At 39.6% G+C, this 23,405-nt stretch overlaps 1 protein-coding gene across 1 annotated transcript in view; it reads left to right on the forward strand.

Annotated features, from left to right (window-relative positions):
- Positions 1–10,501, forward strand: part of LOC310820249 (anoctamin-4-like) — a gene marked incomplete at both ends in the record, with an annotated part of 89,269 nt that extends 78,768 nt beyond the window's left edge. The window contains 5 exons of the mRNA XM_083691831.1: positions 366–518; positions 6,203–6,350; positions 6,450–6,569; positions 7,026–7,131; positions 10,310–10,501. Of these exons, the coding sequence (XP_083547957.1) occupies positions 366–518; positions 6,203–6,350; positions 6,450–6,569; positions 7,026–7,131; positions 10,310–10,501 (719 nt within the window). The remainder of the gene's footprint in view (positions 1–365; positions 519–6,202; positions 6,351–6,449; positions 6,570–7,025; positions 7,132–10,309) is intronic.
- Between the last annotated feature and the right edge of the window lie 12,904 nt (positions 10,502–23,405).

The raw sequence follows: 23,405 nt of genomic DNA on the forward strand, positions 1-23,405 counted from the left end.
TACGTATGCAGGGCAATGTATTCAACACTCTACATGAAAGAAAATTCTGGTGGAAATCCCTGCCCCAATTTCAAGCACTTCCTCACCTTTTCCATGAGATCTGCATCGAGACAAAACTCCTCAGAAATTGAGAATAATGAAGTTCATATTCGGCACGTATTTGTATCTGTTTAAATCTCATTATCTGTGCACATCCAAATATAGTATTCAGATTCGGGTACATCCCTGATGGGTATGCTTGTCATCAGCAGGGACTGGGGAGTTTGTCAGGATCAAGAGAGAGTTAGGAAGTTGGCTCAGTAAGATTCTAGAAGTTGTGTAATGTATGCCTGACTCCTTGCTTAACCTCTGTGATTGTGTTTCAGTTTTACAGTTTGGCTTCACCACCATATTTGTGGCAGCTTTCCCCCTTGCCCCACTCCTGGCCCTACTCAACAATGTCATCGAGATACGCTTGGACGCCTACAAATTTGTCACACAGTGGCGGCGACCCTTACCCTCTCAAGCCAAAGACATAGGTAGCTAATGATTACCACACTGGATATCCTCTATATTGCACATTTAGATCCAGAGTGTATTGTAGATACTTTTTTTATTAACACTAGACCCCCCAGGCCTTGATTACTAACCAAAGCACTTAGAGTCCAGAGACGTCCATTTGATGACATTAGTATCAGTGTAATCACTGAATTGTCAAAACCATGCAAAATAATGCACTGGTTGTGTGTAGTCAGGAGTTAAGAATCATTAGAACACCGCATTTTAAAGAGCTTGCATATTGAATATAACTGGTACAGGTTTTGTGAGGAGATTGAGTGTAGTTAGGTCTACACACCAATTAGAGTCATCTCGTTAGTCCATATGGGTCTCAACTGTGCTGTTTGCTTAGGTGGTGTAATTAAGACCTGCTAGCCCAGGGCCTCAGGGGAAGTCAAGCTGCTGGGAGGATAACACTTCTGGTTACCTCCTGCTACTCAGAGTCGAAAAACATCTGTGTTGCTTTTCCCTGTGTTTGGTTAGGTTTCAAAGACAAGCCATTTCAGTGACTCCCTGCCATTTCATTTAGTTTGGGTTTTCTTTTAATTTGCCCTGATTTAGCAAATCTAGTGGCGTCCATGGGGGGTACGTTTTAGGACATCCTCATCGTTGCCTTTCAGAATCGTTTGTCAAGGTGCTTTTGTGTTAGTTCCCTTTTATTTTGAGTGGGAACATAACAAGTGGGGGCTCGTCCTGGATCCTGCTTCACAGGATTAAACTTGTGTTGCTCTAGTCACCAACACCAAAGTTCGAATGTGCCCAGATATTTGAGTGTATGAACAACACTTTTGTGGTAGAGGTTCTTACACTGACAATCAGCATATAGGGGTTATAGGATTTAGGGTGAAACAGTTTGAAAGTGGCACATAGTCCATATATTGATGGACATATTTGGTGTTGTACATACTGTAAAAAAAACTCACCACAATTTCATAATTTTAATTTATTTAATGTGTACATTCAATAAGGTACAAGTAAGTGTTTTTTTTTTTATTATAAATAAATCAGTAAAAAAGTATTTCAACCAGCAGTCAAATGTAGAGAGCATAACAGAAGCGTCAATGACAAAACAATAAATGAACATGGTTATTTTTTACACCTGTATTGTGCTTTATACACATCAAAAACTGAGCAGAGCAGAACACTCCTGGGCAGAGGGCTGAAATTAATTCTTAACCTTTTTTTAAATTGATTTGGGTGCCAGTGATTGACTAATGGATTTATTGAATAATCAAACCCTGTCATTTAGCACACCTGTGTAATTGCTTTACTGTGTGCCTTTAAAGGGGCAATCTGGAATTGTTAGATACATTTTTTGACTTTTAAAGGAGCAAGGGCGTAAATTTGCTGGAAATCTACCACCTCTGGTCATTGCAGCGAAATTCAGTTAAAAGTTCCAAACAACAACATCTTCCCTAATAATAATATAATGATTCGAAGAGGCAGCCACCAGAGCCATAAAGGTGAACATCTGTTAGTCCACTCCCCTAGAACACCCCTGGCAGTAACAACATTTATATGCAAACCGAGTGTCAGGTTAGTTTTAGAAAGCACTTTTTGGACCAAAACAGCATTTGCAAATGAAATATTTCTTTCAAGGGTTCTCATTCCCTGATCCCTATCGATTAAACATCGTCATTACAACCATTAGGAAGCTTTTAGAAAGCTTGAATGTTACATACTGGACCTTTAAATTAATGATATAGCCATTGATTCTTGAATAATATAACTAATAAATGCCTCATGAGCTTCAACTGTCTTACCCTATCAGAACCCAAAATCTTTACACAATGCAATTGTAAACAAACACTGTAAACAAACACTGTATAGTTCCAAAGCATGGTGAAAACTATCATTTTGATCTCATGGATGTGAGGTTGTGTAGGGTAGGACCCAGGAGCAGAGATAGACAAGACAAGGGAATACTCGTTCAAGCCTAAAATGCCGCTTTACTTGTGTTAATCACAGGAAGAGGCAGGGAAACACTAGAGAATAATAAAGTCTAAGTCTTAACACTTTAGAAAATAACAAAACACAGGAACACTTGAGAAAGTAAATCAAAAATGCAGAGATGAGCTTGAGAGGCTAGAGCACAAGGTAAGCAATTTCAAGCAAAGGCCAATCACAGCAACAGCACGCTCCTGTAGATTCTTCCTCTACAACATCAGAAGGATCCGTCCATTCCTCACCAGAGAAGCAGCACAACTTTTGGTCCAAACACTTGTGACCTCTCGCCTTGACTACTGCAACGCACTCTTGGCCGGTCTCCTTGCCCCCACCATCAGGCCTCTGCAGCTCATCCAGAATGCTGCCGCCCATCTGGTGTTCAATCTCCCTAAATTCTCCCATGTCACTCCCCTCCTTTGCACCCTTTACTGGCTCCCAGTAGCAGCTCGCATCAGATTCAAGACCCTGGTGCTCGCCTACCGGGCGGCAAAGGGAACAGCCCCTCCCTACTTGCAAGCAATGGTCAGCCCCCAAACCCCTGCCCGATCACTCCACTCTTCCACCTTGGCTGGCCTCTACGTGGATGCAGCAGTCGTGCTACTCGGTCACAGCTTTTCATTGTCCTGGCGCCCCACAAGCTTCCCACTCCTGTCATGACTGCAGAGTCACTACCTATCTTCCGCCGTAGATTGAAGACCCATCTCTTCAGGCTACATCTTAACAGTCCCTCCTAAAGACCTCTTCATCCCCACTACCTTCTTGTACAAGTTTCTCTCCTTCCTTCTTCTAGCATTGTGACTGCCAATAGCCCCTGGTCCTACCATAGATTACTTTTTCTTATGATGACTGATGGATAGATGATTCATTTACATAAACAAATGTAATTGTCGCTTTGGATAAAGCTGTCTGCTAAATGCCATCAATGTAAAATATAAATGTAGGCAAAGGGCAACAGAAAACACCCTCTCTTAACCTCTTAAGCGCTATGCCCTATTTGACTAATTTCCGCCTTAAAAACATACCCAAACTAAACTGCTTATAACATTAGAAATGATCAGATGCAAAAGAAGGATGACATTTGATAGGCAACACCTTGTTTGTGTGGATATGCTCAGATCATAGTTCAGAATAACATACTACAAATGACAAGGAGACAAAGTGCAAATAAAATATCCAAAGTATTTTTTCATTTTCAAAGTCATCTTCCACAGAACATTGACAAGTCTACTATAGGTCACAAGAGCTGACACCATGCCTCAGCAACTTGTTAACACGTGTGCAAAAGAATTGTGTTGCTATGCTAACAGAACAGAAGTTATACAGCTTTTTGTGAGTGGTTCCCTTGAAACCTCTCCAGGTGTCCCAAAATCTCTCCAAAGTATCCAAATGCTTTACTTTCTTTTAGAACCATAGAAATGTGCAAAATTAATAAAACCTATCAAGCCACCCAACTGTACAACATTCTGGATGACTATCAAACAACAACAACACATACATCAACTATAAACAATAAAACACAGTAATATGAACAATAATGACCTTTATACCTCCTGATTGGAAGTCACCCCCCTCCCTCTCACTGGCTACAAGCCTGTTTGGTTTTCCATAGCCTATAGTGTCACTGTGTGGCTTCAACACTGAGAACATCATATCCACTTTCGATGTAGCGACCCTGTTGCGTATTTAGAGTGCTCACACACTCAATCTTTGTCTGATCACAGCAAACTATACTGTATACAGTAAACTTAATTAGATCTGAAACACCTGTGGTCCATTAGTCTCTGCCACCCTCTGGTGGCCAGACGGAAGCGTGACAATGGATGGTCAGTCCTTGCATCCATAGCTCTGTCAATGAAATTGAGAGTGGTTACATTTCTCCAGCCCCATCCCTCAGCTGTTTGTTTGAATTACAGATTGCACCGTTTCATAGTAATTTCTATTCCTATTAAAATATGAATCCCCATGTCAATTATTTGGTTGTGTTGCAGTTGCACAATAGTAAAAAACTAACCAACTGACATTATGTAGGGGTTGTGAGATAAATGAGAATTAAAGTTTTTTTAGACGTCATAACAATGTTGTAGCTGAGTGACGTTATTATTTGATGGTTGTTGCTCAATCACATGGTTGTTGGATGCTTATTTTTCTATGTTGGAGTGGGGTTGTCATTTGATAGTCACCATCCAAGGTAACTTACTACAACCTGTTGACTGTCACATGCTTATGGTTAGAATACTTACCCAAGTGCAACTTGGGTATGTGACAGTTAACAGGTTGTCCTTGAAAATGAAAGTTTTCTTTACATTGACAGTCAGCATCTATGGAGCCCTGAAAGAGACATGGTGGGGAACTGGGCAATAGCCTATTGAATGAACTGATTCAAACTTTGATTCTGCCTGTATTCCGTGAATAATTTTTTTAGTAATCTACTAAAGTAAAAACGAATTTAGAATCTACTAAAGTTCTGATGCAACATGATTGCTGCAGCAAGACTACTGCCCTTTGAGCATCTGCCCTGCACAGTTTTCAAAGATCTGTGACTGTGTCACTGCGAGACAGTGGCTTTGAAAACCCTTTGGCTAAATACCGCAAGGTTGTTGGGCACAAATGACACAGCAGTGAAAGAGAAGCAGGCTGAACATAAGAAACAAGAAACAAGAGTCGGAACGAGATGGAACTCAACTCTTGAGATGGTAAAACGTGTCCAGAGGAAGCAAGCACCACTTAGGGTAGCCCCAATTAATCATACTGTCATACTGTTCACATAAGTCATACTTAGGTCACAGACTGTCACACTGCGATTGGATGCTCCCCTGGTGTGGGGACCCCACACCACCCCAAATATCTTTTACTTGACTTTGCATCAGCAAACAACATTAAATTAACATTTGGCATTTTGCTCTCATCAAAATAAAGAATAACTAACATCCAATGAAATAACATCTCTCAAAGTTCGATAAATGTAGGACTATGCATAACATGTAGAACAATATTTATACTACTACAGCAGTTCCATTCAAAAATGTAACATTATAATTATAGGAATAAAAACAATTACATTCTTAATTTGTGTCTCTCTTGAAGAGGAATGCCGGGCGCTGAGTATCAGTATCGCAGTAGGGGGGTTTATCCCACATCAATTTCATGACCTTGGACAAAGAACACACTTTGTTATGATAAGCCTTAGACTTCGGAGATGTTAACTTGGTAAGATGCAATCAGCTGAGCATTTACTTGATGCGATGGGCCTTTCCTGCACTGATGGCCATTTTTACAAAACACTATCACACTTTGTGAGTGGCAAGGCCCTTATGCCCCACCTGTGCACGTCCCTGCTTGTTACTATTCATGCCCTCTGCTGCTTTACTATGAAGTTGACCGCATAGCAATTGTATCCATAGACTACTTATCTCACTTTTCTTTTTTTATTCAGCCTGCAGAACATCATGAGATTGAAATAACCTGGAATGTTTTTGTTCAGAAATAATCTATAAATGCAGTGGAGTCACACATTGCAGAATGTTTAATATATTGTTTCATTAAAATTATTCTCTACTTTTATTTTATTTTTTATTCTTACATTTTTACCCATAAAATGTGTGACCCCACTGTAATTCAGCCCTGATTTTGAATGACTTTGATGTAAAAGTAAAACATGTTGGAGACAGTTCCATGCTGTAGGGGAGGTTCTGAGTAGCTGTCCTGTATTTCCATTTAGGGATCTGGTATGGTATCCTGGAAGGCATTGGAATTCTATCAGTCATCACCAACGCCTTTGTCATCGCCGTCACCTCTGACTTCATTCCCCGCCTTGTCTACGCATACAAGTATGGACCCTGTGCTGGACAGGGCCATGCAGGGGAGAGGTGAGTGAGAATTCCTATGCTATGATGGAGGCAATGTCCTCCAGAAGAGCACAGCATTGTCTGGTGAAACCATTACGAAACATGTTCTTGTTCACTCAGGTGCATGATGGGATACGTGAATGCCAGTCTGTCCATATTCAGAGTGTCTGACTTTGAGAACAAGTCAGAGCCCAGGTCAAATGGAACAGACATGTTTGGAGAACCAGTGAAATACTGCAGGTATATTTGGTGACAAACAGCATCAAAGTAGGAGGATTATTTATTTACATGTTTATGTCCAATAGTCTTAATTTGCTTGATCCCCTCACCACCTTGCCATGACCACTGACAATTACAAGTTTATTTGAGTTTATTGTACACCATAGGAACACATACAGTGCCTTCGGAAGGTATTCAGACCCCTTCATTTTTTCCACATTTTGTTGTGTTATAGACTCAATTTAAAATTGATTAAATTAAAAGAATTTGCCATCAATCCACACACAATATCCCAGAATGACAAAGCGAAGATTCTAGGGTATTGTGTGTGGATTGATGGCAAATTCTTTTAATTTAGGTGTGTCTGAAGGTGTCTGAATACTTTCCAAAGGCACTGTATATCTGTGCAAAGGTACTGTGAGTTTGGGATATTCCTAACAGGAGTTAAGTCTATTGTCCCTGTGGTTAACCTGCTAGGTACCGTGACTACAGGGACCCACCAGACTCTGGGGAGCCATACTCCTACACCCTGCAGTTCTGGCATGTCCTGGCAGCAAGGCTGGCCTTCATCATTGTGTTTGAGGTCAGTTTGAGACCTGTGCCTGACATACAGTATTTGACAGTAATCAAATGCTAAAGTCTTTCAAGGTCCAAGGTCCATGAAGACATGATTTGTTCTAAATTAAGACATCATTTTGAATTTCTCCAACCAGACAATAATTTGTCCTTTTCCAAATTGAAACTCATAGGCCACTCCTCACTTAATTCATCCAGGCTGACATTGTTGTTAATTCAGAATGAAAAAAAAGTATTACAATAAAACAAATGTAATTAAAATATACAATTAATATCAGCTGACACGCAGATATGAGCTACTGTTTCACAATAAGCCCACCCACAAGAATCTCTCAACAATGCCCCCTGGTGGTTGTATTTCAGAGGTGGAACACCTCAAATAGTGTAGAGAAGGCCAGTTGGCTGTCCCGATACCGTCACTCAAGCATGAAACTTTTGAACTTTGACCAACTGTATGCGGGAATTCCAATCCAATGTGAAACATTGAAACATTTGTGTCCGGTGTCGTTGCTTTTCTGTACTGTTTTGCACTAGCTCCCATGTTTGATCCTTGTACACTTCTGTGTCTCACTCCCTCACTATGTGACTTGCGCTAACAGCCCCTTGCTACTTCACTGAGCTGCACGCTGCTAATGGCCCCTTGCTCACTGATATGTCCCTTCAATTGCTCTGACTCCCTCACAAGCTCAACTGCTTTGACCATCATTTAGTTGGCCTTCAAATAAGTCTTAAAGAATTTCCATGTGGGCGGGATACTGGAAATGTAATCAAAACCGTTTGAATGACAGTATATTCTTAACTAAGACAAAATAATTCAACTCACTTTTTCTATCATAATATAGGTACAGCTGACCCTCTTATTGTGTGGGAATCGAATGTGCCTTCAGAGGTCATTCAGTTCATTCATTGAAACAAAAACAATTCCGGTTAAAAGAGATTAGGCAAATAACAGAAATAGAGAAATTAACAGGACAAGTGGATGCAGATGACAACTGTACTATAGAAGAACAGAACAACCTAGAAAACAAACAAAAAGAACTGGAGGAACTTATTCAAGAACAATCGAGTATAGTATATTACAAAAATAAAGCGAATTGGATGTAAAATGGTAAAAAGAAAAAAGAAAAAAGGAAAAAATTTTTTGTCAATCTTCAATACAGAAATGTGACCAAAAAGAATATACGAAAACTCATTACAAATGACGGAACAAACCATTTATCACTGAATGATATTCTGAAAGAGGAAGTGCAATATTTTAAGCATATGTTCTTTTCAGTCTCATCCATCTCCCCTCTTCTCCCACTTCTTTAATTTTGGATAATCTCTTATAAAATGGGTTAAAATTATGTATAGCAACCCCAGGTGTAAATAATAATGGCTACTTCTTTGAGAGTACTGAACTGTCGAGACGTGTTAAACTAGGTTGTCTGTTGTCACCATATTTGTTTGTTATGGCCATCGAAATACTAGCAACTAAAATCAGATCCAATAATATGACCAAGGGGTTAGATATTCAGGGTTGAATACATAAGTGTCAATGTATGCGGACGATTCAAGCTTTTTCTTGAGTCATCAATCTAGATCACTGCTAGGTCTTATTAAGGACTTGGACAATTTATCTCGTCTCTCTGGATTATAGTTTATAAATGAACTTCATAAATGGACTTACTACCATAAATGTAAATAAAAGGTTAACTAAAATAGACAAGATCTTGCAACCTTGGAGAGGTAAATGCCTATCCATCTATGGAAAAATCACACTGATTAACTCCTTCGTCATAGCTCACATATTTACTTATGGCATTACCAACTCCCGATGATTCGTTCTTCAAATTATATTAAAAAACAAATATTTCACTTTATTTGGAATGGTAAACCTAACAAAATTAAATGGGCCTGTCTATATAATGAACATGAATATGGGGGCTTGAAACTATAATATACATTATGAACATGAATATGGGGGGGAGTACCTTGTAGATAAAAAATATTTGTAATAACTATTCAAATGAATAAAACAAACAAAAAGTACTTAGGTCCTACAACATTTTATTTTCATGTCCTCCAATTAGGGGAGGGTTGGGGCAGGGGGAAAAAAGGTAGTAGAAATTATGAAAGAAATGCTATCGGATAGAACTTAAATTCTATTTACTAATTTCAAAGCTGAAAAAAAAAGTTTAGTAAACCAAGAGTAATTTAGTAATCTTTAGTAAAAAGTAAAATCTTATTTAGTAAAATAAGAGACACACACAAATAAACAGGTGAAGTTGTTTCTTTGAACATCAAGATTATGCACATCATTTAGAAACTTAGCCCCAGCCCTTAGGACATAGGTTCCCTGTTCGCCAATCCCTGTTCTCCAATCATTACAATGTTTGACAAAAACAGGCTTAAACGAAGCCACTTACACCGCGACGATGACATTTTATAATTCAAGTGCACCCCAAAACAGATTTATCATGTATCAAACAGAAGGGCTACAGTAAATGGTATGTGCATTGCATGCTACCACGTTACCATTGTTTACTTCTTCATGCTGGTTTCTGGCGCGCTATTGAGAGTTCTGATTGGACCATTGACAAAGTACTAAGACAAAAATGCCAGAGAAGACAGATAATTAAAAGACACGTTATTAGAAATATGTGCACAAACAAGCAATGCCAACACATTTTGTAGGACTTCAAGAAATAATGTATCCTCAAATACAAAAAAGCTCCTCCCTCGCCTGGGATCGATGAACATCACAATTTTGGGGTCCGGCCCTAACAGTCCAGTCAGTCTTAGGGACATTAATACTGTACTGGGGTCCGGCCCATGACCTAACAGTCCAATCAGTCTTAGGGACATTAATACTGTACTGGGGTCCGGCCCATGACCTAACAGTCCAGTCAGTCTTAGGGACATTAATACTGTACTGGGGTCCGGCCCATGACCTAACAGTCCAGTCAGTCTTAGGGACATTAATACTGTACTGGGGTCCGGCCCATGACCTAACAGTCCAATCAGTCTTAATACTGAATACCAGTATGACTGTAGGTGTCCTCATTCTAGTGCCTGAACAAACTGTCTTATATAGTTATCAGATCGATCAGTGTGGATTAAGAGTTGGGGCATTACTATGAGCGTCAATTAGTGTTTTCCATTTCAGTCCGACTTAAGTGCGAGTGTCTGGTTTGTTTTCACAGCACATGGTTTTCACCATCAAGAATCTGATTGCATACCTAATCCCAGACCTGCCAAAGGACCTGCGGGACCGCATGCGCAGGGAGAAGTACCTGATCCAGGAGATGATGTACGAGGCCGAACTAGAGAGACTGCAGAAGGAGAAGAACGAGAGAAAGAAAAACAATAGGGCCCATCATAATGAGTGGCCCTGAATGCACAAATAGGTAAGTACAGCACTGGACACAGAAGCATACTCTAACTCTGGGACCAATTGTTCCAATTGTGTTTTTATTCTTCAAGTGATCAAAAATGGTCATCTGCATGTACATGTCATTGTCTCTATACTCCACAGGTCATACTTGTGTCAATTTTTGCTGTGTTCTGTGGGGAACGACAGTGTGCCGGCTCCATGCATGCCAGGGACTGTCCTGCCTGTCTCCTGCAGAATCAGACCAGCGCCCCCAAAAGGAGGATCTGCAAAGTGCATTGAGCATGCTCTCAGTCATGGTGTTCAAGCATACTGTACACAGAAAACAGTGATTTTATTGTTACACATGAAATGATTCTCTTCTGTGTTGTTGAATGACAAACGTTGTTATCATTGACCCAATATTGTTGAGGGGTCAAAGTTTGGTAACACTTTCTATGAGGCACACACAGACAGTGCCCTGCATAATTATTGGAAGTAAAAGTAACTACAAAGTAAGTGAAATGTTGGATTTGAAATCAAACAATTAATATAAGGTTAAAGTATAGACTTTCAGCTTTTATTTGAGGGTATTTGTGGACATTTTGCTTTCACCATTTAGAAATGACAACACTTTTTAAACATAGTCCCCCTATTTCAGGGCACCAAAAGTATTGGGATAGATTAATGTAATGTACAAAATGAAGCTTTAGTATTTAATGAATGTTTAGTATTTGTTTGCAAATCTTTTTTTTTAACTTTTTGGTCCTGAAAAACTTCCTAGTTGTTATGGCAGTATGTTTGGGGTACTTGAGCAGACAAGATGTTTCTGTACACTTCAGAATTCATTATAGCAGTTACATTATCAATGAAGACAAGTGAGCCAGTTTAAGTGGCATGCCCAAGCCATAACACCCCTCCACCATATTTCACAGATGTGGTGATATGCTGTGGATCTTAGGTAGTTCCTTTTTGTCTCCACACTTTACTTTTGCCATCACTCTAGTACATGTTAATCTTTGTCTCATCTATCCACAAGACCAGAACTCTGCAGGCACTTTTAGGTACTTTAGCCATCTGTAACCTGTCCATCCTGTTTTTGAGGCTAACTAGTGGTTTGCACCTTGCAGTGTAGCCTCTGTAGTTCTGCAGATGGTAGTCTCTGACACATCCATGCCTGCCTCCTGGAGAGTGTTCTTGATCTTGACAAAAGTGAGCATTCTTCAGTCATCCACTGCAGAGGTCTTACTTGGTCTACCAGGGGGTTTGCAATTACTGACCTCACTTTTTTCTTTCTTTCTTTTTAATGATGTTCCGTTGTTTTTGGTAAGCCTAAGGTTTTGGCTATGTTTTTTTTAATTTATTTTTTTATCTCAGCCTATCTCAATGGCTTCCTTGACTTTCAGTGACACCTCTTTGGTCCTCATGTTGACAGACACCAATAGCAGACTCCAAAGGCAAACGCAAAGCCTAGAATCAAAACTAGACATTGACAGCTCTCTTACCGCCAAACTATGCTGGACATGTTGCATAAGTGGAATGTTTGTGTCCTGTAGACTTGGATCCCAAACTTGCACTGCAGCGTGGCAAGCCACACCGAGGTTGTGCTGCTCACAGAGCCTGTCTAGTATGTCTCATAGAAAACTGTGGGAGCAATTTAGGCTGACAGACGCTTCCATAACTGAGACATGACATGCCCAGTGTGGTTTAGGGGTTATGCCTGCACAAATGATGAGATAATTATGATAACACATCCGAGTAACCAGAAACATCTGTCAAACCAATTGTCTCAATACTTTTGATGCCATTAAAGAGGGGGGCTATGTATAAAAAGTGTTGTCGTTTCAAAATGGTGAAACCAATATGTACACAAATACCCTCAAATAAAAGCTGACAATCTATACTTAGGAATACTAATTGTTTGATTTCAAATCCAAACGTTTGGAATATAGAGCCAAAAGAAGAACAAATGCTTCACTGCCTGAATAATTACGCAGGGCATGTATAACCAGAGAACCTATATAGAGATGGAGCCAAATAGATTGCGTGGAAATGCATCCACCAGAAGGCGCATGGATTGACACCTTTACAGTACAACATTTAGCATGCATAGAGTGATCAGAAAGTTGACACAGCTCGCACTTTACAGAGAGCAGACAGGAAAAAACATTTTATTGTACTGTAGATTTAATTAATTGTCCAAGTGCAAAGTTTTCCTTGCATTTGTTGGTTGCCTCTTGCACAGCATTCTTTGGATCAGTGGTAAGCAAGCAAGTAAGCTGTCATGTTGACATGCTGTTATTAATATTATGTAGGCTATCATATATGAAACTCACAAAAGGTAACGGTAGGCCTAAAAATACTGCAACTACAAATGACTCGCTGGATACAGGTAGTAAGACAGTGATAATATAATTAGTTTACAGTTCAACTGTTTACCGTTATTTTTCGCGCATCATGTTGGCTACAAATAAATTGTGTCATATCATTGCTGTAAAGTTTGGGAATGGCATGCTCAACTCATATTGACAACGTCTTCAGGTGCAACGTTACGCACTCACTAGAAATAGGTATTTTTCCACACTGGTCAAGGTCAAAGGTAAAATTAATTAAAGAAAATGTGTGGTTTATGTATTGAAATGTCTGTGTGGGTTCTATTATGTTGGTAAAACCAAGAGGGAATTAAAAGTGAGGATCACAGAACATAAAAGTAATATCACAAATCGTGATAAGCCCCCTAGTGGCTAGGCACTTCAATGAAGCAGACCACAAGGTATGTTGGGTCTAAGAAAAATATTGTTATCTACTCTAAATACCGTTTGTTGTCGTCATCTCGCATTCTCTTATAAGCCCTATGCTTAGGCAGCAACCAAGAGGGCGACAGTGCGAGACATGTTTTAGTGGTAATTTCACATGAATAAGTACAAGTCAGCTTTGATAATGCAATCTATGGATTACAGAATAAAGTTATTTTTCATGTTGGACAGGAGTGAGGATTTTGTGTTTCAGTGGGATTGAGACTAGATTGAAAAGTAGCCTATATTGGACATGAGAAGACGGCTGTGACAGAGACGCCTAATGAATCTTGCATAGTGCTTTTCTAGATGTTTAATTCCCCCTTCACCTTCCCCCACCCGTTTGGTAACAATGGCTAGGGTGTTACAGTAGACCAGTGTTTAAAAGGTTCATACTTCCATCGCAACGGTGGTCTACCTTTTTGTGAAGATGTATAAAGATAAGTAATGGGACAGTGAAGCATTTTTTGTTCTTTTGGCTCTTTGCTCAAACAAATACTATGAGGTTAAAGTAGAGATTCTCAGCTTGTATTTGATGGCATGTGTACATATTGGTTCTATTTATTCTAGACTTTGCGTTTGCCTTTGGAGTCTGCTATTGGTGACTGTTAACATGAGGACCAAAGCAGTGTCAATGAAACATGCCAAAATCAACAGTTTGTTGGGGGCTGGTAGGCCAAGGCAGACTTCTACAGTGGATGACTGAAGAATGCTCACCATAATTAAGAAAACCCCCAAAACAATTGTCCGACTTATCAGGAATACTCTCCAGGAGGTAGACGTGAATGCGTCAGAGAATATGTGACCAGCCGAACTACAGAGGCCTCACTGCAAGGCGCAAACCACTAGGTATCCTCAAAAAGGATGGTCACTCACAGTTTGCTAAAAAAGTACCTAAAAAGCCTGCAGAGGTCTGGAAAAAGGTATTGTGGACAGATAAGATGAAAATTATCATGCAAAAAGGATCTGCCCAAGATTTACAGCATACCACCTCATCTGTGAAACACGGTGGAGGGGTTAATGTTAGGGCAGCAGCAGAATGTATTCTCAAGTGTACAGACACATCTTGTCTGCACAAGTACAAGCAAATGCCTCCAAATTCATTGGACGGTGCTTCCTCATACATACTGCCGCCATAGCAAGAGAGAGAGTTTTTCAGGGCCAAAAAGTGTAACGTTCTTGACTGGCCAAGTCAAACTTCAGATTTAAATCCAATTTAACATGGATTTAATTTTCTGATGATTAGTTTTTAGGCAAAAACACCTCAAAACAAACAACTGAAGATGTCTGCAGTACAGGCCTGACAGAGCATGGAGGGTTCAATGGGTCGCAGACGTCAGGCATGTAAAGGATTGTCGACCAAATACTAAACATGAGTGCTTAATTTGGACATTAATTTGTGCCATGAAATAGGGGGCTCTATGTATACAAATTGTTGTCCTTTCTAAATGGTGAAACCAATATGTACACAAATACCATCAAATAAAAGCTAAGAATCTACACTTTAACCTCAATTGTTTGATTTGAAATCCCAACTTTTGGATTGTGGAACCAAAAGAAGAAAAAATGCTACACTGCCCAATTACTTATGCAGGGCACTGTATTTAAATCTCTTGATCTGGTTGACTTAGAGTCATGGAATTTGGCACAGATGGTCAGGGGTATGTGTTTGCCTAATCTCCTGCAAGCACATTCTCCCATCGCTCTGTCCAGTTCAATCCAAGCCAGATCGGCTTATTGAAAATTCTCCAGACCTCCAAAGGAGGCGTGCAGAAAAACGTGATTTGGAGGTATGTCTATGCGAGACGAGTGCTCACCTAACCCCTAGCGTATGGTTGTGTTTGAACACAGGGTGGCACTCAGAGTTTTTGGCTTATAGCGGCCGTGTTGTCTTAGCTGATCTAATGAAACATTTTACATGGAAAGACCTTTGCCCATAGATCATGTTTACCAAATTTCATGCAGATCCGCAAAGAGGCTTTGGAGGAGATGTTTAAATCTGCTACAATATTGAAAAAACAACAGAACACATCATGAGCATTTCTCAGACTTTTCTAAATGACAGGAAATGCTAACAAAACTCTATATCAGTCACTCCAAACACATTTGCACAAGTGTTCTGTTGGTGCCCTTGTGAAATATGCATTGCGATACTGTGCCATAGCTTAGTTGCATGGCATGAGGCATGGCTGCTGGCAGCTGTATGAAATATTGATGTTTTTGAGTAAAGGTTATTATGTGGTAATTATTCAAGTAGATAAAAAGATGATGTACTGTATGTCTTATAGTTTTTGTCTATTTCCTTCACTTTGTTCTTTATGGGTTAGGGTCATGTAAGGCCTCTACATCTACAGTATACTGTGACACCACTCATTTCAAAATAATATAACATATTTTTTTATACATAAGATACAACTAAAAGAAAGGTAAATAAAAACAAAGAGTCAGTGTATACGTTTTGAATACTACTAATAGTAGTTTATTAAATGGAAGATTGCATGGGAAAAATGGGGCTGAGGGTGGGGGGGGTGGGGTAAGGTTGCAGGGGAGAGATGGGTGTGGGATGGGGGGTTATTGCAAGGGAGAGATGGAGGTGTGTGGGGGGGGTCTGCTCACCGGCTATGTGGACCTCCTGTGGATGAGAGAGAGAGAGAGAGGGGGTAAAGTTAGTGCAAATAACAAAATAGTTAATGTATTTCTCAGACAAAAAATGCTTAAAGGGGCAATGCAGGGTAAGAGATGGGTTGTTTTCAAATCACTTCTAGGAATGGATAGCATAGGAATATTGACAATTTGAACAACATGATGGACCCAAATGAGTTATTCCAGGCAGAGCTACTGTGTACAGTGGTAAAACAGAAGAAGTTGCCTTTACCTGCAGCTGCACTATGTAGCGTTCCGCCTCAGGAGTAGAGCAAGGAGTAGAGGCTCTCCAGGAACCCACCACGTGTCTTCAGAAGAGAGAGAGGAGGAGGGAGAAGAGAGTTGTATTAAAATAACAAAGTATTGCTTCAAGGATAAGACAGCAAATAAGGAATGAGTGTAGCATGTTCTAACAAACATCACACCCAACAAGACGAGCTCGTAGATCACATCTATGAAGTTGGTGTGAAAAATCAAAAAAAGTGAAACAGGATTTTGAGAGCATAATGGATTACTTCAAATAACTATTACACAAAATAGAATCCATAAAGTAGAACTGAATGATTTAAAGATTTAACAAACTAACCTGAGCCTCAGTCAGCTCTCTGCCCATGTCAGCACGAGTGGCAGGGTTGTCCAGGTAACCAACAAGGTGGCCATAGGCCTGCTGGAATTGGGCCTCCCTCTAAAACAAAGAAAAGAACAACAATGTTGGAAAAATTGGACATGATTTTCACATGTAAATTCACTCAACTGAACCATTTGAAGCTAAAGCTTACCTTGTTGTTAGCCTGCGCCAGGGCAGCCAAGAGGACCTTCCCCACCACATACAGGTAGTTCCTGCTCTGAATGTCACTGAGCTGTGCCTGAGAGGGGGAAGACAATTGATGAGACACCACCTTTCACTGGGAGACAGAACCAAGAACCAATTATGATCCACTCTCTCTGAATGCCTGGCGCAGGGATGCCAGCTTGTTGGTTATCTCCATGGTGGCAAGGTAGTGGCTGTGGGAGGGAGAGGATCATGTTAACAACATATGAATGATTTTGCAAAATTAAAGATAAAGTAATGTAGGCAACACTCACCTCAAACGAGGAATCTAGCTCTTCTCTGGAGCCAGGTCATCCTCCCATCCTTTGAACAATAACAAACATTCAACTTCAACAACTGATATTACACAACACAGCAACACATTAAGACCTAGAGGCTGAGAGAGAGTGTGTGTGTGTGTGTGTGTGTGTGTGTGTGTGTGTGTGTGTGTGTGTGTGTGTGACCTCGTAGCAGTACTGCTCCTCAGCCTGAGGCTCAGTGGGCTGCTCCATGGAAGTTTAGAAGAAGCAGGCCTCAGTCCAGGCGGAGGGGGACAGGACACCATCTGCAGGTGGAGACTGGCGTAGGTCACAGAGCCATCCGTCTGCTGTTTAAAACAAAGGCACAGACTTGGTGAGGGCTCAACTCTATCAAAGCTATCAAATATTGGACAAGATGCAGTTTGCTTTATCTACCTTATAGGTCCCAACAACCATGGAGACAGACGTCTCGTTGCAGAGGATAGACATGAACTGCATGATCCTGCCAGCTACCGGAATGGCTGGGAATGGCTGCTCACAGCTATATTAAATATTGATGAGTAAAATGAGTTGTTGAGCAAAAGTTATCATGTTGTAATTATTCAAACAGATATGATGATGTACTGTACTGTATGTCTTATGGATAACATTTTGTCTATTTCCTTCACTTTGTCTTCAATGGTTAAGGCATTAAACTTCTCTCTTAAAGCTTCTATTATACAAAAATTATATTTAAATCCAACGTGTTTTTCCAGCAGGTTACTAAGAGAGACACATCTGATGTTTAAAAGGGGCCACTTTATCTATTCAGATTAAAACCGCCTACTTTCAGGTGATTGACAACAGAACACTGTTTAAATTATCCTCCTTTTTGAATGAAGCCATAGAGAACTGGCTACAATTCCAAGTATTACAGCAAATAATATGGCAAAACTCCAATATCCTAATAGAGGAAAAAGAAACATGGAAAAAATCATTTTTATTAATTTTTATTAATTACATTTTTTTTGTCGACTACTCCGACTCACATTGATTGTTTTTATGTTAGCCGTGGCTAAAGTTAGCTGAAGTTAGTAGTGGCTAGTTAAACAAATCTGAACCATGAATGACAGTTTCTCCTAGCCCATACACTATTTTCAGTGTAAGGAAACATCTGACTATATGGTGTAAAAAAGTAAACTATCCCTTCAAAATATTCCATATTCTATGGTGATATGTAGTCATTCTTTACACTTCAGTAAGGCATGCTAATAGTGTCCACTGTAAGTTGTAAAGAGCCTTAGTTATTGTTCTCCATGATGTTAATAATACTGAACAGAACAAACTCTGTTGTTGACCTTGATGGGGCCTTGTTAACCGAAGGCTCCCTGGAGTCAACTCCATTACGAAGAACAAATACTTCATCTCACAGTCTCTCTCAAGGCCTTTGAGGATCCAATCAGACACAGGGAGATACATTCAGATACTTTCACAGTCCAATATCAGTTCTCCCAATTCCAAATGCATCACTTTTAAAGTTCAGGCAGATACAGTGGCCCCCTGTAAGGACATTTACAGAGCACATTCTATATCAAATTAAATACATTCTTGTCTGGCTTTGGTTCATAATGAGATATCTTTTTTTATTTAATAAAACAATAACTAGTTATGTAAAACAATATAAATACCCCAGTTATTATTTCCAAATGGGAAAAACACCCAGTGATGCAAAATAAGTGATAAATGTAATCTCAGTCCGTTGTGAATTACCCAGAGCATCGGCCACAATCTGAAACAAGTTGCGTTGATCCAGTAAGCTACTTGCTAGGGTATAGCATCTGCAGCCTGACATAGGCCACACACACTGACTCCCTTGGTGATTACGCAAACAAAGAATAAATGCCTACAGAGGAATTCCATCCAATAAGAATGTGAATATTTCAGTGGAATATAAACAATCTATTGTTATGTGAAGAACAAGAACTGCCATAAATGCATACTGTATGCATAAAAAGAAATACATCAGCTAAATAAATAAGCAATTCTCCATATCGCTCGCAACCCCCAGTCATAACCATAATTACCTGCCACTTTGGTGTGTTCGTTACCATATAAATTGCTGCAATTCATTCTATCCTATAATTTACCTTTTTGTTTCCTCTCTGTAAATGCTGTCTAAACTGTATGGTTAATATTACAGTAATGTAGGCCTACTTAAGGTCGCTGGCAATAGTGAATAATATTCAACATAAAAACACATTGCAGATTATTGTGGAATTCATACAAACAATTCAGAGTTTCCGAGTTGGTCATGAATGCACCATGCTATAGGCCTATTGCATGCTAGTTTATATTATTCTCCCCTCCCAATATTATCATGGATTGAAGAAGTGAGATTTGACAACTTTCAGGATGATTCTAACCACCTTCTTTTCGTTTTTTCTATGAAGTATATGTAGGTATGCATATTTTCCTATAATCTATAGTATACAATGTTTAAGATATTCTCCTATTTGATTTTATAACCTATCAAAGACATGCATGGTTCATGATGTCATTAGTAATTAGCACAGAGACCGTATGCAACATATCGATCCATATCGATCGTATGCAACACCAGCCGCTTTTCGACAGCGGTGCCAGTGCGTACCAAGGCTTACTCGTGGCCAGATAGTGCTAAAAGCCCGGTGCTTCGAGCCTAGTGACTAAGCCTGTTTGAATTTCCACAGTTGGGCTTTATACAGTAGTCCCGTCCCATATGATCTCCAGTTTGTTTACATTCTGCATGTACTATGGAGACACGAGCGACACAACAGGTTCTGGTAACTTAAGCACTTTGTGACAATTGTATTTTGTATTGTAAAAAGCGCTATTGAAATCCATTCGATTGTGTAGTTACAACGATTTAACTTATGCTTGCCACTCATCAAATTCGCTAGGCGACTGTGTTCTCTGAGCTCCAATATTGTGCCCATCTACTTCCGGTCAATGTAAATGTATGCAAATTACGATTTCTTCTAAACAAAAGAGCCCACGTTAAACTTGTTTATGCATTTGGAAATACTAAATATAGATAAAGGAACCAACCAAATTATATGTAACTATACCTGGGAATAAACATTTAATCATCTCAATGTATTATTTGTGTTTTTACGGGTTTGTAATTCTTCTAATGTACAAATTACCCTTGCTGCACTGCATAGCGGACACATAATGGATTGTACACAACAAATATTAAAAGGCTAAACATGATGTTCACTACCACTGTACTCAACAGCACTTCTAGTATACATATCAACTGAGTTTCAACCATGAGGGATGTCATACGAAGAATTATTGACCCTTTACTGTGGCCCAACAGTTAAAAGTGCCTTGTCTAGAATGCATAGCGAACACATTATGGACTGTACACACAAATAATGGCTAAATATGATTTTCACTACCACTGTACTCGACAACACTTCTAGTATACATATCAATTAAGTTTCAACCATGAGGGATGTCATATGAACCATTTATTGTGTCCCTACAGTTAAAAGTGTCTTGTCTAGATGCATAGGGAATACATAATAATTGTTGTCGACTACAGTGGTAGTGAAAATCATGTTTAGCCTTTGAATTTGTTTGTGTACAGTCCATTATATATTCCCTATGCAATCTAGACAAGGCACCTTTAACTGTTGGACACAGTAAAGTAGCAATAATTGTTCGTATCACATCCCTCATGATTGAAACTCACCTGATATGTATATAAGAAGTGTTGTTGAGTACCATGGTAGTAACAATCATATTTAGCCTTGGAAAATATTTTGTGTACACTCCATTATGTGTGTTCTACACAGTGCAAATAGGGCACTTTGAGGTATATGGCCGCTGTAAATAGCCAACAACGTTTGACATAAACTCATGTGATACATATTCTAGAAGTGTTGCCGGGTGGAATGGTACCAGAGATTAATTGAAATCTTTGACAAATATAATAGGCATGTGTAAAATGACATGTAATTGCACCAATATGCACATTTTAAAGATCCAAACATTTTATTTACTTTCTGTTGAGTAATATGTCCTTATTTCATCAAAATAAGAGAAAATACTGTGATCCCATCACTTTCCATTCATGTTTTAACTCTTTTCTCAGCTTTCTCAGCTTTTATTTTGAACCTGTGAAAATGGCGAAAAGTGACACCAGAAGTCCTAATGGAGCTATATGGAGCTCAGAGAACACAGATCCAACTAAAGCACTTGGATGATAAGAATATCCCGCCCTCGCTCTAAACCACGCCCCTAGCACTGTTTGGCCTCATATGGACCAAGGGAATAGAGGAGGCTAAAAGCCTAAAGAGTTTTAAGCACCGAATAGGCCTGGAGTAAGCCCTATTGAAGCCCGGGAGTGACTGTGGAAAAGCAATTGGCCATGGCACGCACTGGCACGCTGTGGAAAGCTGCTGTGGAAAGCTGGCTATTGATCATTTCATGTTTTAGGGAATATAGAATACACTAGGCCTACTTCCACATATTTGTAGAGGATACACTGGTGGTATGAGGAATTATGCCCAACCTGCTGTGCCCGTTCAATCAAATAAGTGTCTATTTTTGCCTATTGCTAAATAGTGAACATGGAATGGCTAGTTTGCCCACTCTCCCCCGAATAGTGAACATGGAATGGCTAGTTTGCCCAAGTCCCCCGAACACTCCTATTTGCTGCTCCACCTATATTGGTGCAAAGTCTGTGTTGGTTGGAGCAGAAGCACCTTGAGGTGACATCAAATTACCAAAAATGATGGTTTTAGTGCTGCGTGCCACTATTTATTAAGCGGAAGCAAACTGAAGCCCCATGAGCGCAAAACAGAGCTCTCCATGCAGAATTGGACCGGTGCCACCCAACTAAATCCACAGCAAAGTGGATTTATCACAAGACCAAAGTGGTCTCACTGAGTTTCGAGATAATAAAAAAAAGAATACAACTGTTGTTTGTCTAATGTGCATTTAAGTGTATTTAAAATAAGTGTATTTGAACCTGCTGGTGGCTGCCAACACTCTGTAATGCACATGGAGGGCTTCACCAGAAGAGCTCAGTTACTATTGGTTACATGGTAGAAAACACTTCTCCACAAACTTTCCAAGTGAATCAGCTAAACGTATAATTGATTTGACACAGCAATCACAATTTACTCACTCACAGGTGCAATGTAAACCAGTCAATTGTCAGTTTTTTGGGAACATCTGCGGACCCTTGATGAATCTGCCCCAAGTGTGTGTGTCTGTGTGTGTGTGTGTGTGTGTGTGTGTGTGTGTGTGTGTGTGTGTGTGTGTGTGTGTGTGTGTGTGTGTGTGTGTGTGTGTGTGTGTCTGTGTATGAGAGAGAGAGAGAGAGTGTAAGATACGTGATATGCGTACTGGCATGACAACAACTTGGCTTGACTTCCTATTTCTACTCATACACTCTGGTAAATGCACCAACGCAATATTTGAAGACATGATTAAACTGTAAGTAACACCATGAATTGCATAATGTAACATTTTGCAGTTATATCATGGCTGAATGCTTTGTGACGTATGCTGCCTCCCAGATTAATGCCAACTCAGATTGTACAGCTTTGACAACATTGCAGGTAAGCAGATAAGAATGACATGGTTGACACCAGCCATAAAAACCTCAACCAAACTTATCCAAAAGCAGTCACTATAAGGCTTTGTACTGTGGTGGACCATATATCATTTCAAATACAGTTTGCCAAAAGGGCCATTATAGTTCTCTGGAGCATAGCTGCCATGTATTTATGAGTATCTGTTCTACCAACCATGCATGAGTTTCCCAATAGCTTCGTAGCGCTAAGATTATCTTAACCTCCATTGCCTATAATGGATTTAAGATTATCTCAATGCTACAAAGCTTTCACTCATTGTTAAACGTATTGTTATTGTTGTCCATTATTGTTAAATTGGAAACCAGCTAAATATTATTAGAATAAGGCAGTAAGGTATGGCCTCTCATCAGGTGTGTATGTGTGAAATACGGGTGACATTTTGACAGTGCAAAACCATGGAGCAGTTGTCAAACAAGACCCAATCACTTCAAATACCCATCACAGCACTTATTTTAAAACAAATGTGCTATCAGTGTTTGATTTTAAAGGTATTATCAGCAATAGGACGTCATTCATACACAATGGGGTGACAATTTCATTGAAGTCAGGATACCACTATTAGCCTAAAACAAATTTGCTTTGAAGCTTACCCACATAGGGAAAAGCCAATAGTGGAATTCTAAGAAGATTTTAATTATGTTGTTGTTTATGGCTAAAATGTAGGCAGTCACTCTGTTGTGTGTTATGTTGTCATATTCCTGAGTTTACCTTTAAACCTGAATAGAAAATAAAATAAGGTTGTCCAGTGTAACATTAAAGAAATACTGCTATTATTGGATGCAATACAATC

The sequence above is a fragment of the Argentina silus genome, assembly GCF_951799395.1.
Source record: "Argentina silus genome assembly, chromosome: 20".
NCBI lineage: Eukaryota > Metazoa > Chordata > Actinopteri > Argentiniformes > Argentinidae > Argentina > Argentina silus.